Source organism: Girardinichthys multiradiatus, chromosome 8, assembly GCF_021462225.1.
Source record: "Girardinichthys multiradiatus isolate DD_20200921_A chromosome 8, DD_fGirMul_XY1, whole genome shotgun sequence".
In the NCBI taxonomy this organism is placed as follows: domain Eukaryota; kingdom Metazoa; phylum Chordata; class Actinopteri; order Cyprinodontiformes; family Goodeidae; genus Girardinichthys; species Girardinichthys multiradiatus.
The window spans coordinates 20,652,667-20,674,901 of NC_061801.1; the positions used below are offsets into that span (position 1 = coordinate 20,652,667).

The following is a 22,235-nucleotide window of genomic DNA, read 5'->3' on the forward strand; positions in this document are numbered from 1 at the left end:
TCTTTCTTTGAATGTCTTTGTGCTGATTACTGGCTCATGGATGATTGTGCCCTCAGGGTGACTGCGCAATCTGGAAAAGTATGAAACTTGATTTCAGTACTTTTGAAGAATGTATAAGTGTGGAAAAAGAAAATAAGATTATATTTAATTCCAGACTTATTCCCTATCCCATTGTGGAAATGTTGTCCTTCTCTCTGTGCTTTTTTCCTTGTGTCCTTCCTTCCTCCCCTGGCATCTCCTTCATTCTTTACTTCCTACCTTGTGTCCTTCTTTTCTCATGTTTTTCAGTCCTTCTGTCTATTCTTTCTTTCCTTCCTATTGTCTGCCTATCTTCCTTGTCCTTTCTTCCTTCCTTCCGATCTCTTCTATTTGTGTTCTTCTGTCCTCTCAATTCTTTCTTCATGTCCTAAAGCTCTTTTATTTTTTGTCCTTTCTTCCTTCATAACTCCATTCATTCATTCATTGTGTCTTATATGTTCTTAATTCATTTATTTTCCATTAAAACAGTCCCAGAATAGAGTCCATATTACATCGCATTGTCTTTAGTTCATCCAGTCACGAATTAATCTGGCATCCAAGGTGATTTTGGGTCTCTCTTTATAGAGATCTTTTTTACATGGTCAAACATGAGGAGAAAATCAAAACGTTTAAGTTACTGACATTGAATTGGACAGTATAGAGTCTTTTTGTATAGTAAAAGATAACAACTGCAAGCAGGATATTTAACTTGTTAGTAATCTGGTCCCCTACAATAACCACAGCTGTTACTGCAGCAGGGAAGTAATTAAATGTTACTGGGAGGTTTACCTTTTTGCCGTATTGTCCCACCTGGAACACCGGGACTTGATCCCAGGAAGTAAGCAGATAAATTGCATACAGCATATCCCTAATGAACCCCATTTAAATACCTTAATACAATTTTTTTGATTTGCTGATTAATGTAAGGGGGTTATTTGGTCCCATGCTTTAAGTGCAAACATTTTTTTTATTTCTCAGAACCATAGGAGACAAAATTGGAGAAGGAAAAGCTAGTGGTAACCTTGGTAACACTTTAAAAGTGTTGGGGCGCTTTGACGAGGCTGTTGTCTGCTGCCAAAGGCATCTGGATATTTCTCAAGAACAGGGAGACAAGGTAAAGTGTTGCAAGATATGCTGATCAGCGACGATCCATACACATAATTATCCAAACAGTCCTTCACTATAATGAAAATGACTGAAACAAGCTCAGTATTCACACATATTGTTGGTGCTCCAACATGTCTTTCTTTACTCTTTACTGCTGTAGGTTGGAGAGGCGAGAGCACTGTACAACATTGGGAATGTGTTGCATGCAAAGGGCAAACAGCAACTGTGGGGCTGCACCCAGGAACCAGGCGAGCTGCCTTCTGATATCAGAGAGACATTGCAGAAGGCTACAGGGTTTTATGAGTATGTATCAATAACATAACACATCCAACACTTTAATCTACACAATGTATCACACACTAAATTGTAAAGGATGAAATTTGTGAAGATAAAATTAGTATAAGGAAAATATACCTGTTCTAACAATTTTATAATTGTAGGATTTTGGGTATATGTGTGTAATTTTCTTATTTTCTTTCAGTTATTTAACCTTAAACTGTAGCAGCCAGTACCTTATTTGTAATAAATAACTGATTATTTTGACATTTGCACACTTTTAAAGCTTTTCAGGTACAAGTATGGCCATTCCTCGTGAAAAAAGAAAAGGCAAAAGTTAGCAGAAAGAAACATTTTAAGCATACAAGTAGTAACTATCTAAAATAATTTTAGATACGTTGTCTTCAGTGTAAATGTAACGAGATGTGTATGTCAATTACCATCTCATGCAAAAGAGTGGAGGATAGATACTGACTGCTCATAAATTCTCCACAGAGGCTCCAACTAAAAAAAGTCCTATCTAGGCCCTCTTGTCATAGAAATTACATTAAATCCATCCTGAGTGACTAGATCTGATTTACCTACTCCATGCAAATAAAGACATAGTAATGTAAGACAGGCTGTTATTTGGGAAACGGAGAGTCAGAATGTCTACTGATGTTTTGCCAGAATCACAAGCAAATTCAGCCTATATTGTCAACCAGTTTTAGATTAACCCGAGTCAATTTCTTTCTTGATTAGCCTAAACTCTTCTATCTTTCTTTTCTTAATTTAAATTAATTTGTTTTGGGCCAAAGACAAAATCAGCAAACATTCAGTCACTATTGTACACATCTCAAATGCCATTTTCTTTAAGTTAAATTACATCCAGGAGCTGTGTAGGCGTTTTAAACACCCTGAGCCAAACCATCCTTGATCCAGTGATAGTTTGTTGACAGCTGTATAGAGTGCTGTACTTGGTCCCTTTTACACGAAAGCCCCAGGATTTGTTTTACTCTGGTTAAAGGAATCTTGGGGAATATGGGTGCCTTCTATTTCTATTACTCAGAAAGGCCACGGACCTTTTATTTATTAGCCTAATGACATATGGGGAGGTTGTGATGAAAACTGCACTTCACATTCAGTCCAGCAGATGGCATTACTGCTTTACTCCCTTTTAAAAAAAACTCTTAGCTAATACATAATTTTTTTTCTTTCAAATAACAAATGATAATAGATGATGAGCAGCTTTAGAGATTTATAGTTGATTAAGTTCTTCCATTATTTCTATGTTGCACTGGATCCATAAACAGGAAAAGTTTAAATCATTATTTTACATTAAACTGTTTACCAACCTGTCAGGTCAGTGTTGTTGCTTTACAACTGCTTGATTTATTTACAATAACTACTAAACACTGAGTAACACACTTATATTTATTTTGCCATCATACAATTAGATAAACACATATCTACAGCACAAACAGAAAAATGTCTTTAGTAAAAATTTTATGTATTATATAAAAAAAAAAAAAATACATGATCAGTCCGGAAGTACAGGGAATTGATACATTGACTGCCTAATCATGAGCAAATATTTATTTAAAATGGAAGATGTGTAGACAGTGGAGTAGACCCTGAGAATCATGAAGAGGATGCTCAAGGTTCTCTTTAATGTTCTTGATTTTATGAAGAATCCTTATTTAGTACCCTTAATGTCGGTAGCAATTATATTAAAAAAGAACATTAACCCCCGCCCACTATTGCACTAGTGGGCGGGGATGGCGTTGCACGGGGCCCGGCCTTGCCGTTGCGGCGCGCTGTGTGTTGGGGGAGCGGGGTGCGGCGGGGGTGCTTAGAGCGGGGCTGTGGGTGTGGGTGTGGCTTCATCGGCTTCTCGGCTATGGAGTTCACCTGTGGTGGTGTGCCCCTGTTGGGGAGGGGATTCATGGCGTTTGGGTTCGGGGGCATGTGTTCGATATCGGTGTCCTTGTTGGACTGCTCCCTCTCCTGGATCAGTTTAGGCCCTCCCATATTATGGGAGGGCCTATTTCCTCCCCGCCACACTACCTGCCGGTGGTTGGAGTCTCTGCCCGCTGGTGTACTTGTGGTTCTCGGTGTCCGGGGCTGGGTGCTTTGGTGTGTGCTGGCTCACTCCCGGTGGCTGCTTGCCGTGGCCTGGCCCCCTGGGCTCTGTCGGGCCTCTGCTTGGGGGGCGGTGTGTCCCGGGGTCTTGGGTCTCTGGGTCCATGGCTGGATCTGCTCGGGCGTGGACGGCTGCCGGCGGGGCCTGTGGGCTTGTCACTGCGGCTCCCTGGGGTTTCTGCACTGTTGCTGCTGGGTGGTTCCCCTGGGACTCTCCTCTGCTCTTCTCTGGTGGGGTTCCTGTGCTTTGGGGGGCCTTTGGATGTCTGTCGCTCGGATCTCATCAGTGTCCGTCCAGGGACCATGGGGCAGGTCTGTGGGTCCTCACACTCGCTATTGCATATTTTTGTGGAGAAACCTTGTATACAAAAGCGCGTCCACACTCATACTCACAGGTGTTAAGCTTCAGGTGTTGACAGATACACAGATGTTCTATATTGGTCTGCACCTCTCACCAAGTCCATTTTACATTCATAAGTACCGTGACTGCTGGAGATAGGCACCAGCTCTCCCATGACCCACTATGGAATAAGCGGTAGAAAATGAATGAATGAATGAAGTACTGTGTACCATTTTGTTAAAAAAAAAAGAAACAGCTGCAGGTGTATAAGCAAGCAGGGTGTAATCTTGAATACTCTTCGTCCTTCTTTCTCTCCACTTTTTCCTCCTTTTCTCCCCTTTTTCCCTTTTGCCACATCTTTCTCTTTTTCGAGCTTCTTTTTTCCTTTTCATTTCAGTCTCCGTGTCCGTAACAATTGAAATATTCCCAAAGAAGTTTATAATAAAGTTTCTTTTAAAACATTAGCTGTGATGCTCTGCTTGTGAAAGTAAATCTGTTGGGTAATTTCTTGGCACTCAGACAACAATTCTGAACGCTACTCTGCGCTCAGAATTATGTCATGACTGCAATTTTATTATAGCTTATTTCACAACACTTGCATTAACTGGAACTATACTGGTGGAGAATTGTTGATCTCCAAAAAACTAGTTTATCCTGTGCAATTTCTGGAGTTAAATTTCTTCCTGCTCAAATGATTTATGTATGAGTATGAACAGCATGGGGATGTCTAGCCATCATACTGGTAAAGAAGGAGATGGGTTGTGTGTTCAAGAGATGTACATGTTTTTTGAGTTAAATATATAAATCAACCTCTGAACAAAATCATAAAACCTTGTGAAAAGTCGTCTTCCGCAGTGAAAAAAGTCATGGACCAACATGGGCTGCAACGTCACTCGGACGGGAGGAAACCATTACTTTCAAAAACAACATAAAAGGCCAGATCACAGTTTGCAAAGGCACTTGGGGAGAAATACTTTAATTTTTAGAGACGTGTCCTGTGGTCTGAATTTAAAATGAAGTGTTTGGCCATAAAAGCTGTCAATTTTATAGTTTGAGTAATGTTTGTGCTTATCGCTGCAGGATGAACTTGTGTTTGGTGAAAGAACTTGGTGATCGAGCTGCTCAGGGGAGAGCATACGGGAACCTGGGAAATACTCACTACCTCCTGGGGAACTTTGTGGAAGCTATTAAGTTTCACCGTCAGGTGAGAGGTCCAATAATCATCACAAAGCCCACTAGGAATTGTTAGCCTCATACATGGAAACAGTAGCAGTTTAGATCACGTTGCCAACTCTGTGATTTCATGTTCTTGTTTAATGTGTTTTTAGGCTTTGGTTAGTATTAAATCTGTTTATGTCACAGGGGTTATTAGCTCCATTTTATAAAACACATAGATTTACCCAAAGAACAGAGATGTTTGAGTTTCCTTTTTGCCGAGAGACAAAGTGATGAGTCAAGGTACTTTGCATGTAAAATTTTAGCCAAAGTGACGTTTAAACAAGACAAACCCCCATGTCGATCTTCCAGAAGAAAAGGGGAATGATTCTTGTGTAATTTTTTATTTAATTCATCATTTGCATGTTTTGTTTAAGTTAAAGGGAATAGGCGAATAAGCAAAATCTGTCTTCGCATGCAGGTGTTCCACTTACTGAAATTGGTTTTGTGATGATTCATTGCAAAGTGTCGCTCAGTTACCCCTGCCTTGTTTTCATGTCACTCATCATTTTAAACCTTTTCTTTCCTTTTGTGAGATGCCAGTCTCTCCTCCCTTTCCTATTACAAATCTATAAGTGTGCAGAAAAGTGGAACATGGTGCCTGTAAAACAAAATAAAGGGGTGATTTGATGCACTGGTGCTGCAAAAACCTATTTTATTAGCTTGAAGGAAGGGGCCCAACAGAACTTAATAGTTGAGCTACTTTTACTTATGTGCTCTATCAATAGAATGTGGTCAGGTAAAGCATATTAATATTAGGACTAAACTTTTTACTATTGGTAAGAAAAAATAAAAGTATTGAAATCATGGTTTTTACTCTAGTGATTCTGTCATTTACAGCGGTTATCCATTGCCAAAGAGTTTGGGGACAAAGCAGCTGAACGTCGAGCTTACAGTAATCTTGGAAATGCCCTGATTTTCCTGGGACAGTTCAACTCGGCCACAGAATACTACAGGTGAAGAAAATTTGTAGTCTGACATCTATCTAGTGGAGGAATGTCAAAGTGAAACTCAATTAATCCTGATGCATGTTCCAACTTATTGAAAGCTAAAGGAAGACCATTGGAGCCATTTTGCTATTATTGTATTGGTGTATATCCATCTCTTTAATCATGGTTTATTAGCATCTTCAAGTTTTTTTTATTCTCTCATAGAAAAACTCTACAGCTGTCCCGGCAGCTGAGAGACCAAGTGATGGAGGCTCAAGCGTGTTACAGTCTGGGAAACACCTACACGCTACTGCAACAGTATGAGAGGGCTGTAGACTATCACCTGAAACATCTGTGTATAGCCCAAGAACTAAATGACAGGTAGAGTAAGAATCGTAACATCAGGTATCATTAATACATTTATTTGGTTTATACACACAATTAAAGGATAAACAATAGTAGGTTCTTATACTATCACATTAACATAAAAAAGTATAATACCAACCAAAGATCTAAACGAAGCAAGTAAGGCGTCATGTTTAATGGAATGCTCTATGGTTGTTTCAATAGACATGGCTACAAAATGATATGCAAGTAGGTTCACTGTTTGCAGTGTTGAAAATGCAAACAAGAGTAAAACAGGACACAAAGTGCTTTTCAGACATACCTGCTTCTAGCTCACTGAGTCTGCTGCCAGCTCAATCTAATCCTTAGCCATATATGCCTGGAGAAGGGTTAGTCAAAATTTAGGCCGCAGGTAAAAGTGGTACAAATTGAACGTTTTGTCCATAATGAGACCCATAACTTTTTATGTATATTATACTTTTTTAATATAATCATAATATAATAATCATATTAAATGTTTTCTTTGAATTCGACCCACACCACTTTCATATGTGGTCCTAAATCAGATCTCATGGTTTTTCAAAACATCTGTCAGAATGGTCTTGTGTCATCTCATCCAACTTTTATGTCGCTTAGTGTGACTGACTGAATTTTGCACCAGAAGTGGCAAGATCAAATGTAAACAATGGAAGAAACAGCTGCGTCTTTTCGTTCATCCTCTGTGCAGAGCAACTGTACTTAATCACATTGACATACTGTTTTTCATTTGCTTCTTGTGTTTTTAAAGGTCTCTCTCCTTCAAAATAAAAGTTTGGCTACAACAGTAATGGGGAACATTACAAAAGACATGGTTGATAGAGCAAATTTTGTCAGCTCTGATTGGACAAAAACTTCAGAATTTGCCAACATATGTAGCCCCCATATTGACTTATTCAAACTTAATGTGCTGTACCTGAAGGGCACCTAAGTGACTTGTCCCTTACAGGCGGTAGACTGCTCACACACCATTTCTTCTTGGGTTTTCTCACAATTGGAAATATCAATAGAATTTGCCTTTTCATGGCAAAAATCAGAAAAAACGTTGGGGCCTCCTTTTAGCCAGCTGACCAGAAGTTTGCAAGTTTTTTTTTTTTGTAAGAACTAATAATCAGTATTTAATTTTGTAACATGTCTTATAACACAAAAACATCAAGTTAGGATTATTAAAAATTGCTTTTAAGTTGACTACGACTAAAGCATTTGTCTGGTAATTTTTCAAATAGGGTCGGCGAGGGTCGTGCCTGCTGGAGTCTTGGAAATGCATACGTGTCTTTAGGAAACCATAAACAAGCCCTCCATTATGCCCGAAAACACCTAGACATCTCAAGAGAAGTGAGATATTTTAACATCAGCAATTCAATAAAATGTGAAGTTTGTTTTCTCTGACCCCATGTGTTTACCTCTGTTTTTCTGCCTCTTTGTTATCCTCAGATTGGAGATAGAAATGGGGAGCTAACAGCCAGGATGAATGTGGAGCAGCTGATGGAGGCTTTAGGAGTCAATGAGAGTGATCTTTCTCCCTCCAGTTCAGAGTTTGAGATGCAAGGTAACATCTAAAAAGTGGATTACTAAATTTTTTAAGACTTTATAGATGGTCGTTGCTGGTTCCTGTTTCCAATTTTTATTTCTTACGGTTTTAAGGAAACTTGAAATTTTTGTGGCCAGTCTCTTTCATTAAGTAGTGCTAAAAGCTGTTTTTTGCATTTGAAAAGACTACAATGTAACATGTAAAATATGTTTTGTAGCTGCTCTTTTGATTATTAATTTAAAATGTGTTGAGTCATACCTATACTTGTTTCCTACTTTGTCTTTTTTAATAATGAGTTAATATGTTCAGTCCTTTTCAGTGCACTAATTAGAATCTTGTATCCGAAAATCAGCATCCTCAACCTGCTGATACAAATTTCTCTTTATGAACTATAATAGAGGAAAATGAGAGAAGAGCATTGAAAATGTTTTTTCCTTTCCTTTTTCTACCTTAAGTGCTATTTGTTTATTTCTATTATTAACGTAGCTTGTTTCATGTCCTCTATGCTGGAGCAGTCATTGTAAAACTGGGTCTTCAGCATCTTATTTTGATGATCAGCAGTGGTAGTTTTACTAAAGCAGCAGTTTCCATATGAGCTACCTAAAGAATGTAGATCCATACTTTAACTGTGAAATTTCTATGAGGTATTTAACATTTCCAAATGCATATGAAAAAGGTTAAAACATATGAAATATATGTGCTTCTATACCACATTCAGCCTTCCTGTTACCTGCTGAGTTTTGCTTAGTGTTCCTCTCCAGAATTAAACTGCGGTAATTTCTCAACATGTCATGGAAAACAGTGTTTCCTTTTAAATAGTTTCTTTTGTCTATGCTTTCTTTGGCTTAATTTTTAAACGCCTCACAATACTAGAAAACGGCTAACATTGAGTCTTCTTCCCACAGTAGCAATTTCTGTGTTATTGTTTGTGTGAACTGGTTGTACTTGTGTATGGTGCGTTCACTAATTGGAAATAATGTTGGATATTTGAGTTTCTGACTGACCGGTCAGTGGTAAGGAATGACCAAACTGGTCAACAACCGATTTTTCTGTGCATCTCTGCTTTTCTGATTTTGAACCACTGATCAGAAACTTCCTCAAGTAGGAAAGGTTATGGCAAGTTGCTTTTAGTTTGATAAGCCAATGTGTTGTGTGTTTTGAGAGTAACAAAAAAGCACTTGTCTGTTTTCTTTATTCTGTGGTTGAGCAAATTGGGATTATATCTGTAAAGGCAAACTAAATAAAATTAGAAACAGATCCTTTTAACACAGGTTAAGACTTTGTTGTTAATAAACACACATTTTCCACTCCGAATTTCACGTCATCACCTTTTGGTTTTGCTCTTTGCGCAGTTAACCACTATGTTATATATGTACATGAATTGCTCTTTTTTTTCGAAGTGTAAAACTAACTTATCATGAGATTGTGTCTGTGTGATGTATCACACCAAGGGTAAAGATAACTTTTCTTATCAAATAATCCAAGTCTCACAAATGTGGGCATTTGAGCCTCCTAAAAAGTATGCAGAAGCTGAGAAATATGTTTAGCCTGCCTGATCTGTATAATGTCCAACTTCTTGAACCCTCCTCAGGGTTGATACTCACCCCCGTGTCGAATATTTCTAGCTGTGAAATCATAGCTTGGCAAACAGATGCTTTTTTCAGTTTGTTTGTCTGGTTGTCTGCCTTATAGCCACGTTGATCATCATGAGACCACTGCTGGAATTACTGTCTGGGAGGAAAAAAGGATAAACAGATGGCAACTTTTAGCTTTAAGTTGGTTCATTTAAGTTGGTGTGGGTTTCTAATGTTGTGAAGTATCACATCTGAGCTGTGATGTAACGCTTATTTACGTAACTTTTTATGCAGGAGCAAGACCTAAAATCACCAAGAGAAACAGCATGGACAGTGTAGAACTATGGAAGTACCCTACAGATAAGGTGATATGTCTAATCTTGCGTGCTTTGTTGCTACAAGATGTTTTGTTGCTTTTGCTCATTTATCAGTCTCTAACATCTGCTCAATTACTACAGAACGGTGACAACCAAAACTTGGAAAATATACAAAGAAGATCCAGGAATCAGCTGTCACAACCTGGGAAAAGAAAAGGCTACTCTGACAGTCAGTCATCTGATGAAAGGCCCTGGTTGGACTCCCCTGTAGACACAGATGATATCACTGTTCAGGTTACGCCTACAGTGTCTGTAAGTAGCTGTACCGTTGCTGTTTTATTATGTTATTATTCTTGAAATCCATGCTTGCTGAACTAGCTGCAGATCCACCGTTCAGGGATTTTGTGGCTGGTTTCCGATCACCGATTTTTTTGTAAAGGTTCCAATTACTCTTTAAAAACTCTGAACACCAATATACTTTTATTCCTCTACCAGATCTCTATTTTCTGTGAATTAAAGTTTAACTAACTTAACAAATATTTACACTAAATTAAATTATGTTTTAAAGCTATTCATTCTTTCCCTCTCTGCCTTACTGAAAATCTGCAAAAACTCTATCAGCAAATCTCAAATTTGCCCTTCTTTTAGATTCTTTATTCATTCACTTTTTGTATCTATAAAAGAGCTTCAAGGAGCCTTTCTGTAATGATCAGTGGTCATTTGCCACCTTATTCCTATAACTTTTGATGCTTTGCTTCCAGACTAGCATTCCTAGACATAATCAAACACTCTCTTGCAGCGCAAGTACAGATAAAAACATGTGGGAATATCAACCTTTTATTGCTTTTAAAAGTGATATAAAAATCATAACTATTCCTTTCTAGGATTGGAAGGATGACCTAAAGAAATAGACTCTGATCACTAACACATTTAGCTGCAACTTCATCTCTGTTGTTATGGAAGAAAAATGTATTCAAATTTAATTTGATATTTGTGATGTTTTCTATACTTTAAATTGCTAAGAGCTCATTAATTGGTTATCAGACTATTTTTAATAGTCCAAATGATTGCCAAAATTTTTTCTGAATCTTGTCTTGTAACAAAACAAATCTGCCCCCCAGTGTTGAAGTAGCAACACGAAACAAAGAGATGGCATACCTCTGTTAAAAAATAAATAAATTAAAAAAATTAAAGCTTCTCTAGTTACAACCAACCAGTCGCTGATTGGGTTCTCACAGGAATAAAATCAGGCAATTCCGTTGCATCTCCAGCACTTGCTTAAGGTTAGCATTTTATTCTTTTGATCTTTAATTTGCCATTAAACCACTAGTTTTTGAAGTTTTAGTATATTAAAATCACAGTAAAAATACTTATTTCTTTGCTGATCTTGCTGACCGCAGGGGGGAAAGTAATTTTAAATCGACATACCTCTAAAGTAGTTTTCATGCCCTGGTAAATGTGTAACAGTTGTTTACTTCTGTGACACCTTTTCTTCTAAAATATGCCAAATCATTAATGCAGTCACTGAGGGCCTATCTTTGCAGAGACAGGGTTCAGATTTCTTGATAAATTCTACCAAGCAGACCTCCGAGATGTTGACTGTATCACATTGCTTAATCTTCTTTAATTCCACTTTAAAAGAAAATGGGATTATTACAGCCATAAACCTATAAGTGTTAATTTTCATTAAGGATGTGCATGCTAGCTACATTATAACAGTATCTTCTCATTTAGGAGCATCTACCAGTTTGCTATGAATCAGAAAGTTTAATGAATATGCTCCATCCCAGCAGTTGGAGCCTCTTGCAGCAGCTAAACATGCTTCGTTGTTATATTAATTGCTGTAATCAGTTGGCTGACGGGACTGAAAAACATGGAAACTACTAGTGTGCTTTATAATTGTTCATCCTAATTAAGTAGAAAATGCATTCGGATGGAAATCTTGCTCTTGATGATGTTGAAGAGTACCCATTATCAGATTTTACAGGTTTTAGGCAAGCAATGCGTTGATTTAAAACAAATTTAAAGTCCACCTGAGATTTCTTCAGTTTTGCACAATTGCGTGGTTGTACTACATGCTGTTTTTAATATTTTAAAAAGTACATCAATTATCTTTGTTAGGTATTATTTAGTCAACTCAGAGGCGAGAACGATACAGTCAATTTACTTGCAAGGGTAGCTCTGCAGTACAGACTACGAAGTATTAGCACCCCTCTCTCTTTATTTATACATGCTGGTTCACACACAGTTTCAACAAACATTCAGGGTGTGTGTGTGTGTGGGGAAGTTTAGGGTTCATGTGTCTTGATCTTAAGCAGAGAGAGAGAGAGAGAGGACTCGTACCAGTCCCTAGATGTTACTGATAAAAGCATAACTCACTCTTCTGACCTATCTCCCTTTCTGTGGCATGTAAGGAGGGAAAAGCACTTAGAGCAGACATGAGTGATAAACATTACAAAAGTTTTCAAACCCTAACAATCTTATTTCAATAAAAGATTTTTTTCTTTTATAAAGAAATGTAATTATTAGACATTTTTGCAGAGGAGTTATGTTTATCTTAAACACTAGCTAATGAAATTTCATTGTTTTCTGCTTGATAAAAAACAGAACTATTTAGGAGGTAGAAAACCTGCTGAAAGAATATGCTTAAGACTTGAAACTAATCTGATGATTCGTGTAAAGTGTCGTGCTTACTTGCTTCTGATTATTCATACCACTTGAAAGTGACAGGAGAAAACGGGTCAACTGATGTTTATATGCGCATTTTACTTGTCTTGCCTTTCTTCCACCTGTTAAATGTCATAAACAACATTGATTCACTCGCCAAGTTCATCCTGTGTTTTTGTGAAGGGATTGGGATATTTCCAGTTTTTTGGACTGTTTTTAATTCTTGGGACAAAGACTTTGAAATCACTAAGCATAATTTGAAAAAATATTCATGATGCTGCAGTATTTATTTTGTTTTTGACATCAACAGATATATTTTCCTGACCGGAAGATTTTTCTGGCTTAACACGTAAATTATATCTTGCCACTGATGATGATATTTTCATGTAGAGCAATTGGCATAAGTGCTAAGCTAATGCTAGCATGTCTTTTTTTTCTGTTTTCATATGCCTTGTTGATAATTTGGCTCCTGATTTTTAAAAACTTGTTGAGAGTGAAACATAAAAGTACAGAAGTAGAACAGCAACAGTTCATTGGAGCTGAGTGTAGTCAGGGACTAAGATACTAATTGTTCCGTTCAGTGCATAGGATAATATCAGGACATTGTTTAAATCAACTGTAGGATCAAATAAAATTGGATTGTTCTATATTTAAATTCTAAAAGCTTATATTCCCGGTGGTAATATCAGTACCAGGAAACATAAGGAGGCATTGTTACAGTATTTAACATTGTATTAAATACTGAATAAGTATATTATTCTCTTTAGGTATGGTTGGTATGAGATTCTTAGTATGATAACTTTGAATAAAAACAATACTGTGCTTTTGTGGTATCAAAGTGTTTACACACAAAATTATCTTTAACATTATTAACATTTATTAATAGTGCGTACTTAGCAGATTATCGTAATTATGATAATATTGTAAAAAATATAAAATGAACACCTGCTAAATGTTGTAGTGTTTTTAATTTTAAGTGTATATATTGTGCAGAATTTTGTTGGATTGTGCTTCTAACGTTTATGCACCTTGACTGTTTTTCGCAAACCAAAATATTTCTAAACATTTCTGAAGCGGGGGAAGGGCAGCTTCACTCTATGCTACATACATGCAGGAAAGCTTTTTCTCACATTTCAATAAAAGGACTATAAATTGTAGGAATGAGATGAAGGAAAGTTAGAACAGTTTCATATATCAGTGAACCATGATATCGTTAACCACCTTGTGCATAAAACACATGACTACATAGTTTTTATTTGCAGCTTAAGTTGAAGGTTTTATATTAAGTAGTGTGTGGTTGGCATGTTTATAGTCCTGTCAGCCTTCATGGCCACAACATGTCCTATCCATAGACTGTGGGGTTGAAGTGGACAAGGCCTCTGTTCTGTTACAGATTGCTTTCTAAACGTCATTCACATTCTTTGTTTTCACAGCTTTCTTTTCCTACTTTTCTCTGTCCCTCTTTTCTCTCTCTCTTCACCATCACATGCTCTTTTTTTTTCTCTTGTTCTGTCATTGTGGCCTACTTGACTAATTGGACAACACAAAGTGGGAAGTGACGAGTTCCACAGAGAGTCCATGGGGTCAAGGACGCAGGACAGAAATTGCTAGAAGTCGCACCTGATTAGACTTTTTAAAGAGCAAAAAATGTGTGGCTCCCGTCAGTTCAGCACAGTCGATCCCAGCTGGAATAGGCTGTTGGCAAGCAGTGTTCGCATAACTACTCCCCCTGCATACATTTTCCTAACCACCATCTCCCCTCCTTCCCCTTCGTCCACCATAGCTATGCCTCTCAGCTGATAATGTGACCTTGATCGCAGAATTGGTACCCTCCCCACAGGGTCAAACGCTTAGCTTCCCATAATGAGTTGTTTTCCCACAGTGGGTGAACAGGACAAAAATGGCCTGCCGGAGTTCTGCATAGAGAGTGGGAGGGAAAGAGAGAGAGGAAGAGGAACGGAGAGGAAAGGTAGTATGCAGTTTAAAAGGGGCCTAAAATACAGGGCTAGAAGAGTTGAAGAAATTGGAGGGTGGTGGTCGTGTGAAACAAAGCAGCAAAGAGAGAAGTATTGAGATTTCGGTTATGGCAGAGAGAGGGAGGTGTGAGCCAGGCATGTGTACAGAGTGATACAGAAAGAGTGCTCATAGAGGAATGAGAGATAAAGGATAAACAAGTACTACAGCTGGTAAGATGTTTTATTTTACTTTGAGTTTAAATATCAGCATTGTAAGAAGGGTACCAGGTGGATATATGTTTTTTTTTATTTGTGACGTAGATGTGTGAATGTAACTAACTTATTCCTTCAGAATCACATAATTGGAAAATTTAGATGGTAACCACTGGAAACCAAAATCCTAACAGCATTGTAGACCATGTAATAGCGATTTCAATGTGTGAATTTTAAGTTCTATCCTTAAAGTGGACAATCCTTGGGCTATTTCTTTACTTTCTTAATAAGCATGTGATTGCCATGATTTGTATTACAAAAAATACACAGAGATAACTAAGATTTTTACAATAACATAGAATTATAATTTTAAAATCATAAAATGTATGTTATTTTTTCTATTCAATTGCTGATTTTTAACGGATGTGTTTACTTTGTAAAAAACAATGGAAAACAGAATTTTGGGAAAAATGCATCATGGAATTTAGAAAAAAAGTAAAACCGATATGAAAGGGCCCTATGTTCTCATCCACAAAAAGAAAAAAACGTATCTTGTGACATTGGATCACTTAGTCCAGCTTCTTCACAGCAGACTTGGCAGAGCCTTGCTTTCTCTGCATAGAGGAGTAATGCTGCATCTGTTATCTTTTACTAAGTGCAGCTCCTGAAAAATTCTTCCTAACTAATCAGTTATGCATCATCACTGTCTAACTAAATTTATCAGTCTGGATAATCTAACAATATTCACTGGCACCACCATAATGTGGGTGGAACATGTCATCCCCTTGGGTTTTATTGTAGTAGACAGCATGTAATTTAGGTCATGCATCTCATTTGCTTTGTTGGTGACCACAACTGCTCCAAACCTAGGTTAATGACTAAAAGTGTCTGTTCTGGAAAGATGCTGTAGCTTACCAAATCAAACAACCATCAGAGAATGTTCCCAATGTTTAAAACCCAATACAGGACTGCAGGATTCAGTTCACCTTTCAACAGTAACTGGCTTTTTAATAATAAGCTCCATCTTGTGTTAGAACCAGGCATTACTGGATATGTACATAACTATTTAATTAATAATTTATTTACAAAGGTTCTGACAAGCTGATCTTTATGTTCAATAAAATAGATAATGTTTGACAAGCCAATATGTATCAATTATGTAAAAGGTATTTGTAAAGCATCTTGTAATACTTGTAGTACAAATTACTGCATCTTGAAATTAAATCCATAAAGGTAATTTCTGCTCAACTTGCATTTGTATTTACATGTATTTTTTATTAATACATCCTAATATCCTTTATAAGCTCCTGTTACTTTCACTGGGGAGATTTCTGATATCAGGGACCTCAGACAAAGCTTGAAAAACAAGACCCCATCAAGTTTTCTTTCCCAGTTATGTTTTGTCTTCTAGATGTTTATAGAGTCAGATACATTCAGCTTTGATAGGTAAATATTTACTGACATTAACTAAAACTGCTTAAAATAAAAAGTGCCTCTTTCACTGCTTTTTGTTTTTTTGGCTTCTAATGTAGAAATGGAAAAGAAACTGGCCTGGTGATAATGTAATGGTAAAATATACAGTTTATAAACATAAACAGGCAATAATAAATCACACTTTTTAAAATTTACCTGGTAAGACGGAAGCGACCCAATCTACCCTATCATACAACGTCTACAATTAAAGTTTTATAAAATGCCAAAGAAGGTTTTGGAAAGAACCGTTTATTCTCAATGTATAAAGTGTAGAACACATCAGTTCTGCCCCTTCCCCATTCTTTGCTGTGAACTGCTCCTCAGCTGGCTGAAGAAAAGACTCCCATAACCCTTATTAATTTAACACTGTTTTAAAACTAGTTAGCAAGCTATGACCAGAATGTCAATTAGTCAAGTATTTTGCACAAGTTTTGTATCAAAACCAAAATAATAGTGAATATGTTATAGAAAGCAGTAGTGTAATAATCAAGAAAAGTATGCAAATTATGTTGTTTTGTTTTGGTGGAAATACTTTGATATGGTGGTATTTGTAATCAATATTATTATAAAGTAACATCACACTGGTCCATTCCAATATTTAACAATGAATAAAAAATGGGAAAGCTGTTGGTCTTTTTGACCAGAGAGTTAAATCCATCCTAATGCAACATTCAGTGTATAAGTGATGGTGTTGCCTCTTTGCCAGCTACAGCTGCTGTATATCTCTTGATATTTTCTTCTCACATTTGGTGCCTTGGCTAAGGAATTTTGATCAGGATGCTCCGCCATTTTGAGATAACGGTTTATTTTGCTATTATTAAATACACAGATTAGCTTACTTATTTATTTATAAGATGTTGTTTTGTGAAATCTAATGCAGTACACTATCATCAGGTAGTCCACAAGTGTAACCCACATCATGTCAACTTAATTCCTTGTATAAGAAATGCAAATGACTGAAATTTTCCACATTAAATTCACCATTTCTGAAAGGGAATTTTTGTTGAAGAAGTAGAAGATGAATTACTAACAGGATCATCAGACAAAAAGATGATCTTTGTGTTTGCTAAGCCCGGTTAAAAGTTTGTTTTTTTTCCTTTCAGAAACTGGGCCGCGACCCCTCCGATGAGGACTGCTTCTTTGACCTTCTCAGTAAGTTCCAGAGCAGCCGCATGGATGATCAGCGCTGCCATCTTGATGAGGCACAGAACGGAGACAACAAAGAAAGTGCTGCCAACACATCTCTAAATGAGATAATAGGTTGGTTGAGTATTCGACCACTTTGCACCTTGTGAAAAAAGCCAATCATTTTAAAACCTTACACTAGAAAATGATTCTCCTGTTTTGTATTTTCCTCCATAGATCCTGCAATTACCACATCCCCCCAGACTGAGGAGCTGTTTGACTTGATTGCTAGCTCTCAGAGTCGCCGGCTCGATGATCAGCGTGTTAGTGTTGGAAACCTCCCTGGCCTTAGGATTACTCACAACAATCTAGGACACCTGGTGGGTGAGGGAGATCATCAAGGGCCCAGCGATGACTTCTTCAACATGCTTATAAAGTGCCAGGTGAGGATGCCATTCCTATACAAAATCTGAAGTTAAATTGTCATAGAATACTGAAACGCTTTGAAGACTTCCTATGCAGTCAGTAAAGGTATAAAAGTGGAATTTATAATTTTCTGATTCTGGATGAGTGTTGAAAAGTACAAAACAGGTCCAATTAATTTCCAAGTGTACAGAAATTATACAATTACTCTAACGTACACCACTAAAATCCTGTCATATTAGGTGCAATGACAAACAGTCCTGTCTGATAATAAATGGAAAACAAGACCTTCAAATTCCGTTTCTAATGCCAATATCAAAAGTTATGAGTGGAAAAAAAAAAGAGCCATTTACTCATTGATTTTGCAGCATTCCCTCATCCTAACCAAGCATGTGGTGACAGTGGTAAGGAACAAGTCTCTCTCTCTCTTTTTTTTTTTTTTTTTCATGGCACATGCGTGAGAGCAATCTGCTCCATCCAACTGGGGAATAAAAACAGAGCATGCCCAAGAAAAAAAAACAAAACACAGATTCAGTAGGACAGTCTTTAGGGAAAAGGGTCTGAGTATATTAAGTTAATGCCAGTAGCTGCTCTGTTAGTGGGACCTTCTTAGAAAACAAATAGTTAAACAGAGAATTGCTGGGTTAGTAGATCTACGTCATGAAAAATGGAGAGAATACACATATAGGTGCAGCAGTAGCACCTTCAGTGGGTCTATCAAAGAGCAATGTCAAAGACACAATCATTTGGACAGTATGACACTCGGTTTCATCAACAGGGAAGAAAATGCAGAAATAACTCAAGTTATTGTCCAAAATAATTGCAAAGAGTATCAAAAGTATGGTGTAAAAACTTTGAGTTTCACTTTCTTTTATTTCATCACCTGAAAGATAAAAATCTAAACTTATAAAATAGAGAGTACTTTTAAAATTGGTTTTATATTTAAATGATGACCTTTACCTTTTTTTTTTTCCCCATATCACAACTTCAGTTTTTGTCCATCTCATATATCATTTTGGTTTTTGAGTCACTAACAGATAAACACACAGACACACACACTGGTCTTTGGTGTGTATTTGGTTTAGATGCCAAGAAAAAATTTAAATTAAATTTGGCCTTTATTTATTTTTTGTGAAATGAAGGTATTGCTAATCCCTTCCCTATTATAAAGAATATCCTTAATCTAGGATACTTCAGTTCAGATATTTCTAAAAATAGAAATTACCTGGTTTTAAGTTTTAGATTTAAAACAAAAATTGGAAGCCAGCTTAAATATTGTTTTTTCATGAGGTCTGACATGCTGACTTTGACCAATACTGGTTTTTTGTATGTATTTCTAAGGATTTTAACACATACAAGAGTAACAAACATTTACTGAATGTTGTTTGATAGAGGTACTGATTTTGAATCCATTTGAGTTTGAATGTAAAATGAACCGCTACAGGAGATCCTTCCTGCCCACAGCCACCAGCATCTACAATAGCCCTTTGAAAAAAAACCTGTACAATATGAGCTACAACAACATTTAATTTCCCTTTAGGATTAATAAAGCATTTTTGAATTTAATTGAATCCAGCAGAAAATAAAGGAATTACAAGATTATTTGGACATAAATGGCATTGCTTAAAATGCTAAAGGTCACAGAGTGCAGGAAGCACAAATGAGAAAGAGAGAAAAGAAGAAAATGGGGATATACCACAACTGATGTCGTCATGACAATATTTACCAATATTATCCCTATCGCAAGACTTTCTATCGCGTAGCCCAATTGCAGCGCATGCAGGTGATATTGTTCATTTGTTCTCATTTAGTTCACCGCTCTAACTGGTTTCATTTTCCTGACTCCAGTCCTCGAGGATTGATGATCAGCGGTGCTCCCCACCAGAAGCAAGCCCTCACGCCCCCACAGTGCCTGATGAAGACTTCTTCAGCCTAATCCAGAGGGTACAAGCCAAACGTATGGACGAGCAGCGCGTCCAGCTACCCTCAGATGACCAGGACAGCTCTCCATCCCCCGACCAGGAGCCACCAGGTGGCTTTCTAAGTTAGGACTTGGTGAATAATGCTGCACAACTTATGTCATTTACAAAGATGAAAGCAGAGGAGAAAGACGGATGAGCAGACGGAAAAAGATGGTACTGATGGGTGATTTAACCAGTTTATTAATAAGGAAAGAAATTTCATGTGCAATAGATGGTGCCCTGTTAAATGTTACTTGATATATTATGTATTAAACGTGTGTAAATATAATGTTAAAACAAACAAAATGGGAGGCTCCGGGAATTTCCAGGAAAGAACAGTTTGGAGTGATGTAACAAGGATTAAAAACTGTGTAAATACTCAGTCTAATGCCTTAATCTGATGATCTTTCGGCCCTGAGATTGTATTCCCCAGTGTCAGATGCATTTCTGAATGCGCAGGATGGGCATACCGTACAATATGGAGAGGAAAGGTTCTGAAATTATATTGTTACAATAGGAGGTGTGCACTGACGTTTATTAACAAGAGTTAATGTTAAGTTTAGAAATTTAATTCCAATGTACTCTGGTTAATGCTGCTTTTTTCCTTTACATGTTAGTGGTTTCTACCACTCAAAGTGTTATTTGTGCAGTAACAGTATTAATGCTGGCCTTCGACAAACCCATTTGGTCATTTCTCTAATTACTTCACCATTTTTTATTAACCAAATAAGAAATGTTTTTATTTTTATTTTTTTTTAACATTGAAATACTGATTCAAATCTATCTAAAAATGGTTACAGGGCAAATGACAGAAATAGAGTCTTTCTCGATAAACTAATTTAAGCTTAAAGTTATTGAAATGTTTCTTGATTTTTATTTTTAGTGTGACGCATTCAGTTGCCTGTGATGTTTAAAAGGTCTGGCAGTGAACTACATTTTACAACTATTATTTTCAGTTAAAAGCAGAAAGATCTGTCATGTTCCTAGTATATATTACTCGCAGACTGCCTCTCGGTGCTCAAAACCTTTATTGCGTCTGTGAACTGAAGGATGCGGTCTTTAATATAAATAACATTGTGATACATCACAGCTCTGCGTGATTGCTTTGGTTGTTACAATTAATAGAGATGCTTAAGAAACAAATGTATGGTTTGGTTTCTTAGTTTGAAAATGAGGGAGTTAAGGACTAGGCAAGGGCTGGTAAGATAATCTCAGGCTGTAATAAACTTGAGTAAAAATATCATGAGTTTGCGGTATTATGATATTTATACCAAAAATTTAACTTGATGAAATTGCATTTATTTAAAACAGAAAAGCAACAATTATTCATACATCTTGCATATTTATTACTATGGGATTTACTAAATTTTTTTAGTATAAAAAAGGACTCATTCACTATATTATATCTTTTCAGATGTTTTTTTTAATTCTCTAGTTTCTGCATCATCGCCACCTGTTTTTTGGGGGTTTATTTTTGCACCAAACTGCCAAAATTGTCCTCCTTGTAAATGGTTGAAGAAGCAAGCCTTCTTTCAGTTAGTTGACCACCAATAACGGGTCAAAGTGGGACAGACTTGTGTTACGAAATGTTCAATACACGAAGAAAACATTATGGTATACCTTGATAGAGGTAATCAGCCTATGCCTAGTACAGACTACACATAAAAAGCTTAAATTTGCCAAGAGCCTGAATTTAAGACCCGCTACAGGTACTAATGGTACTAATATTATATTTCTTTAACTTTTTATTCAGAAGTAGTGAATACCTCATATTTTAAACTCAGACTTTATACCATGGGAATTGAAGTCGTGGATCAAATTGGAATATTCGGTCCAATTCTCTTTGATATTACACATATTGGGAGCTGCAGTTAATATATTCATTTTTTGTCATTTTTTTGTAAATTAACATTTTTAAGAAAAATATCTGGATTGCTTTTAATTGTCTTTGCCATAATTTGTACATAAAAAATATATTTTGTATTTATGTTCCTTTTTAAGGACATGAATATGTCGCTTCATGCTTTTAATAAAATGTTTCAAATGTTTGAATTGAGTTACTTCCTCCTTTCAGGTTCAAGAGAGTACCGAGATTAGTATGTACCGCACATTAGTATGTACATATTCAGCAAGCTGAAAGTTATGCTTTTATCTACAACTCACTGAATTGAGCTAAGTTTCCCATGCTGTTATTTTGGAACAGCACAAAAGGACTAACCAAACCTGTCTCCTAACCTTAGCTAACATTGCATAACCAAAATTGGGTTGGGCTGAAAGGTAACAAATGATGCCATGACTTATTATATTTTAGTTTTCTTAAAGCAATAGCTTAAAGATAATCAAGGCTAGTATGAATTGCCTAACACATTCTTGAATACTTTATTTTAGCACTAGAATTTGTGACATTTAACGTATTAGGGAGTAATTCCTCTATTTGAAGTTTACTTCCTCCTAAACATACTCTTTGCATAGCTTCTTTTTGACACATCATCCTGTTTAGAACAAATACTGAACAGATAAATCCTGCAAAGACACATAAACCAACTGATTAGATATGATTATACTCCATCTTTCTCTCCTGTCACCCTTCCTTTAGTTTTGCCCCTGCT

The 22,235-nt window shown here is 36.7% G+C and overlaps 1 protein-coding gene across 2 annotated transcripts in view; it reads left to right on the top strand.

Annotated features, from left to right (window-relative positions):
- Positions 1 to 21,674, top strand: part of gpsm1b (G protein signaling modulator 1b) — a 39,978-nt gene extending 18,304 nt beyond the window's left edge. Inside the window, exons 3-14 of one of the 2 annotated variants that reach the window (XM_047372937.1) lie at positions 997 to 1,132; positions 1,286 to 1,428; positions 4,943 to 5,066; positions 5,918 to 6,033; positions 6,232 to 6,387; positions 7,614 to 7,722; positions 7,822 to 7,936; positions 9,787 to 9,857; positions 9,951 to 10,121; positions 17,221 to 17,377; positions 17,480 to 17,685; positions 19,514 to 21,674. In XM_047372937.1, coding sequence (XP_047228893.1) covers positions 997 to 1,132; positions 1,286 to 1,428; positions 4,943 to 5,066; positions 5,918 to 6,033; positions 6,232 to 6,387; positions 7,614 to 7,722; positions 7,822 to 7,936; positions 9,787 to 9,857; positions 9,951 to 10,121; positions 17,221 to 17,377; positions 17,480 to 17,685; positions 19,514 to 19,714 — 1,705 coding nt within the window. In that variant the 3' untranslated portion in view covers positions 19,715 to 21,674. Of the gene's footprint in view, positions 1 to 996; positions 1,133 to 1,285; positions 1,429 to 4,942; positions 5,067 to 5,917; positions 6,034 to 6,231; positions 6,388 to 7,613; positions 7,723 to 7,821; positions 7,937 to 9,786; positions 9,858 to 9,950; positions 10,122 to 14,360; positions 14,663 to 17,220; positions 17,378 to 17,479; positions 17,686 to 19,513 lie in introns of those variants that run through there. The other variant, XM_047372938.1, reaches the window with a different exon arrangement.
- The last annotated feature ends 561 nt before the right edge of the window (positions 21,675 to 22,235 follow it).